The sequence below is a fragment of the Sinocyclocheilus anshuiensis genome, unplaced genomic scaffold, assembly GCF_001515605.1.
Source record: "Sinocyclocheilus anshuiensis isolate Anshui unplaced genomic scaffold, SAMN03320099.WGS_v1.1 scaffold923, whole genome shotgun sequence".
NCBI classification, from domain to species: Eukaryota; Metazoa; Chordata; class Actinopteri; order Cypriniformes; family Cyprinidae; genus Sinocyclocheilus; species Sinocyclocheilus anshuiensis.
Genome location: NW_015544138.1, coordinates 903,548 through 907,839, shown reverse-complemented (window position 1 = coordinate 907,839; position 4,292 = coordinate 903,548). Strand labels below are relative to the sequence as shown.

At 30.1% G+C, this 4,292-nt stretch overlaps 1 protein-coding gene across 1 annotated transcript in view; it reads left to right on the top strand.

The window, feature by feature from the left end:
- Positions 1–4,292, top strand: part of myo9ab (myosin IXAb) — a 133,205-nt gene that overhangs the window by 119,469 nt on the left and 9,444 nt on the right. The window contains exon 41 of the mRNA XM_016494739.1: positions 664–787. Within this exon, the coding sequence (XP_016350225.1) occupies positions 664–787 (124 nt within the window). The remainder of the gene's footprint in view (positions 1–663; positions 788–4,292) is intronic.

Sequence of the window (4,292 nt, the reverse complement as noted above, 5' to 3'; positions counted from 1 at the left end):
GCCTATGGGTGGAATTTTCACATTATATAACATGATTTTATTATCTTAATTTTAACTTTATTCTTAAAATATTATGACATTAATTTTATTTATTTAGTTATTTTTAAACATGGCACAAAAATGCTGCCGTATAGGCTACTGAATGCAAACACAATTTTGGCACATCAGCCCAAAAAACAAACAAACAAACAAAAAAAATTATAAAAAAAAAAAAAAAAAAAAAAAAAGTCAACATTGCAAGTAAACTCAGAATTCAGAGAAAAATAGTCAAAATTGCGAGACAAATTCAGAATTCTGAGGGGGAAAAAAATTGTGACAAGTAAACAGAATTCTGCGGGGGAAAAAAAGTCAACATTGCAAGTAAACTCAGAATTCTGAGGAAAAAAGTCAGAATTCCAAAATGTAAAATCACAATTATTAGTTTACATCTTTCAAATGCCAGATATAAGCTGTGAGAAATTGTGAGAAAAATGATAAGGAGTCACAATTACCTTTCTTATATTTCTATTCCTCGGCAGAAATAAGCTTCCATTGTATACTGCCTTCAATTTTATGTTTTTGTAAAACAGCATGCAACAATAAATGCTGGCCAGTTACCCATATGGTTATTTAGCATTGTTCAATACAATTTTCAATATGCGTGTTTTAACTTTCTCTTGTCAGGTGTGTGGAGCTGGTCATCTGCGAGCAGATGAGGAAATATAAAGCCCGTCTGAAGGACATCAACACACTAGAGTTTGCCGAGAACAAAGCCAAGAGTCGGCTGACGCACATCCGGAGATCTCTGGTGAGTGATTCGAGCCCTCAGAGCCCCAGACTGACCCAGGACCTGCGCCCTGATGCTGCCACACTCATGACCTTCCCATTTAAACCCTGCCCCTATTGTGAAGCCGCACTTTCCATGAATGAGCTACATACTAAAGTGTCCTGTGAAATGTAGAGGCACAAATCCCATGTTCCCCATGTATTGACAACTGTTGAGTATTTTAGGTAACTTGATGGTTTTGTCAACCATTCACATTTGATGGCTTGATATATTATTATTATTTAATCTATTTATTTTTAATTAATGTTACACTGATAGCTTAATTTATGCTATATCTGTAATGTTGATATGTTTTTTAAACCATTCACATTTGATAGCTTAATTTGGTCTAAAAAAAATAAAAAAATATATATATATAAGACTGTATTTATTTTTGTTTATTTAATGATCTTAATCTATGCTAAATTTGTGATTTTTTTTTTAAACATTCACATTTGATAGCTTATTTTAGGCTATAAATATACATTTTATATATACATATTTATATAAATTAAAATTAAATGTATATATATTTTAAATATAATTTTTTAGGTTTATTTTTGTTAATTTAATGTTACATTAATATCTTAATTTAGGCTAAATCTGTAATCTTTATTATTTTTTAATCATCCGCATTTGATAAGTTATAAATATACATTTAATATAAACATAAATATTTATATATATTTTTTGAATTTATAATTATTGTTTATTTATTGTTAAATCGACATCTTAATTCATTTGTAATGTTTATTTGTTTTTTAAACATTCACATTTGATAGCTTAATTTAGGCTATAAATATCATTTTTTTATATAAATATAAATTATATGTATATATTTTTTACATTTTATAATCTTATAATTTTGTTATCGTATTAATCTTTATAAAATATCTTTATTATTTTTTAATCAATCCCCATTTTGATATCTTAATTTAGGCTTAATCTGTAATCTGTACAAATTTTTTTGATATAATTATTTTCTGTTTATTTTTCTGTTTAATGCTAATTGCTAGAATCAAACCAGACGAATCAGTGTTTTAAACCGTATTCAATCATGTCCCAAATTCTGGGATGCATGGTTGCAGAAATGTACAAACTTCACGTAAAATAAATTTAAAAAAAATAGCTAACATACAGTAAGTGTGACCTTCTCAGTTGGACTTCGAGTCTTATTTTGTCCCTCATTCATGGAAAGTGTCACATCTTCACGCCCTGCTGTTTCCGGACAGACGGTCCACTAACCCTGTTTTCTTCCCTGTCCTCCTCTTCAGAAGCCAGTACTAATTGCGGTTAGGTTTATTGGCATTACAAGAACGGCCCCCCCGGTATGTATCCACGAGTGCGTGTCCGTCCCAGTGTCAGTGTAGCGTCGTTAGCCATGCGTGTTTATTTGCGGATGTTGAGGACGCTCCAGCTGATTCTGAAATGCTGTCGTGTGATTGGTTGTGAGGAGCGGTCCTGTTTGTCTTGTGTTAACCGCGCATGCGGCGTGCTGCTGTGTCACTGACACGTCCTCTTCTTTTATTTCTCCTGCATTCGCTTCTTGTGCGTTATTACACAGCCAAACGCAGTGAAAACGGTAAAGCTGGGTGACTGTGTGTGTTAGTGTGTGTCTGTGTTAAGCTGCAGTCCAGACTTTGTGTGTTATTCATTCACATGCAACACAAGCCAGAAAATATATATATATAAGACTGTATTTATTTTTGTTTATTTAATGATCTTAATCTATGCTAAATTTGTGATTTTTTTTTTAAACATTCACATTTGATAGCTTATTTTAGGCTATAAATATACATTTTATATATACATATTTATATAAATTAAAATTAAATGTATATATATTTTAAATATAATATTTTAGGTTTATTTTTGTTAATTTAATGTTACATTAATATCTTAATTTAGGCTAAATCTGTAATCTTTATTATTTTTTAATCATCCGCATTTGATAAGTTATAAATATACATTTAATATAAACATAAATATTTATATATATTTTTTGAATTTATAATTATTGTTTATTTATTGTTAAATCGACATCTTAATTCATTTGTAATGTTTATTTGTTTTTTAAACATTCACATTTGATAGCTTAATTTAGGCTATAAATATCATTTTTTTATATAAATATAAATTATATGTATATATTTTTTACATTTTATAATCTTATAATTTTGTTATCGTATTAATCTTTATAAAATATCTTTATTATTTTTTAATCAATCCCCATTTTGATATCTTAATTTAGGCTTAATCTGTAATCTGTACAAATTTTTTTGATATAATTATTTTCTGTTTATTTTTCTGTTTAATGCTAATTGCTAGAATCAAACCAGACGAATCAGTGTTTTAAACCGTATTCAATCATGTCCCAAATTCTGGGATGCATGGTTGCAGAAATGTACAAACTTCACGTAAAATAAATTTAAAAAAAATAGCTAACATACAGTAAGTGTGACCTTCTCAGTTGGACTTCGAGTCTTATTTTGTCCCTCATTCATGGAAAGTGTCACATCTTCACGCCCTGCTGTTTCCGGACAGACGGTCCACTAACCCTGTTTTCTTCCCTGTCCTCCTCTTCAGAAGCCAGTACTAATTGCGGTTAGGTTTATTGGCATTACAAGAACGGCCCCCCCGGTATGTATCCACGAGTGCGTGTCCGTCCCAGTGTCAGTGTAGCGTCGTTAGCCATGCGTGTTTATTTGCGGATGTTGAGGACCCTCCAGCTGATTCTGAAATGCTGTCGTGTGATTGGTTGTGAGGAGCGGTCCTGTTTGTCTTGTGTTAACCGCGCATGCGGCGTGCTGCTGTGTCACTGACACGTCCTCTTCTTTTATTTCTCCTGCATTCGCTTCTTGTGCGTTATTACACAGCCAAACGCAGTGAAAACGGTAAAGCTGGGTGACTGTGTGTGTTAGTGTGTGTCTGTGTTAAGCTGCAGTCCAGACTTTGTGTGTTATTCATTCACATGCAACACAAGCCAGAAACACAATTATATGCCTTTTATATAATTCTGACCTTTTATATAAACAAGTATATACACACTTTTTATTTTATTTTATTTATTTTATGCAATGCATTGCAATGTTAACCTGGCAGTGGGATTATTACAAAAATCTAAATTCCAATTCCAAAATGAAATAATACTTTAAATGTTAAGTGTTAAATGCAACATTTATATATTTGATTAAATTCGTTTTTTAATATAATTTAATTTAAGTGTAAATAGTAATTCCAAATTACCAACAATGCCTTTCTCTTAGATAAAAAAACTTTAGTTTTTATGAATTATAAACTCAAACTTTTGACATTTTATCATTTTTTCACTTATTTTTGTTTATTTAATGTTACATTGATAGCTTAACTTATGCTGTATCTGTAATGTTAATGTTTTTTTAACAATTCATATGTGATAGTTTAATTTAATATTTAATTTTAAATTTTTTAAATGTTTAATATTTCATATTAATATTTTATATGAACA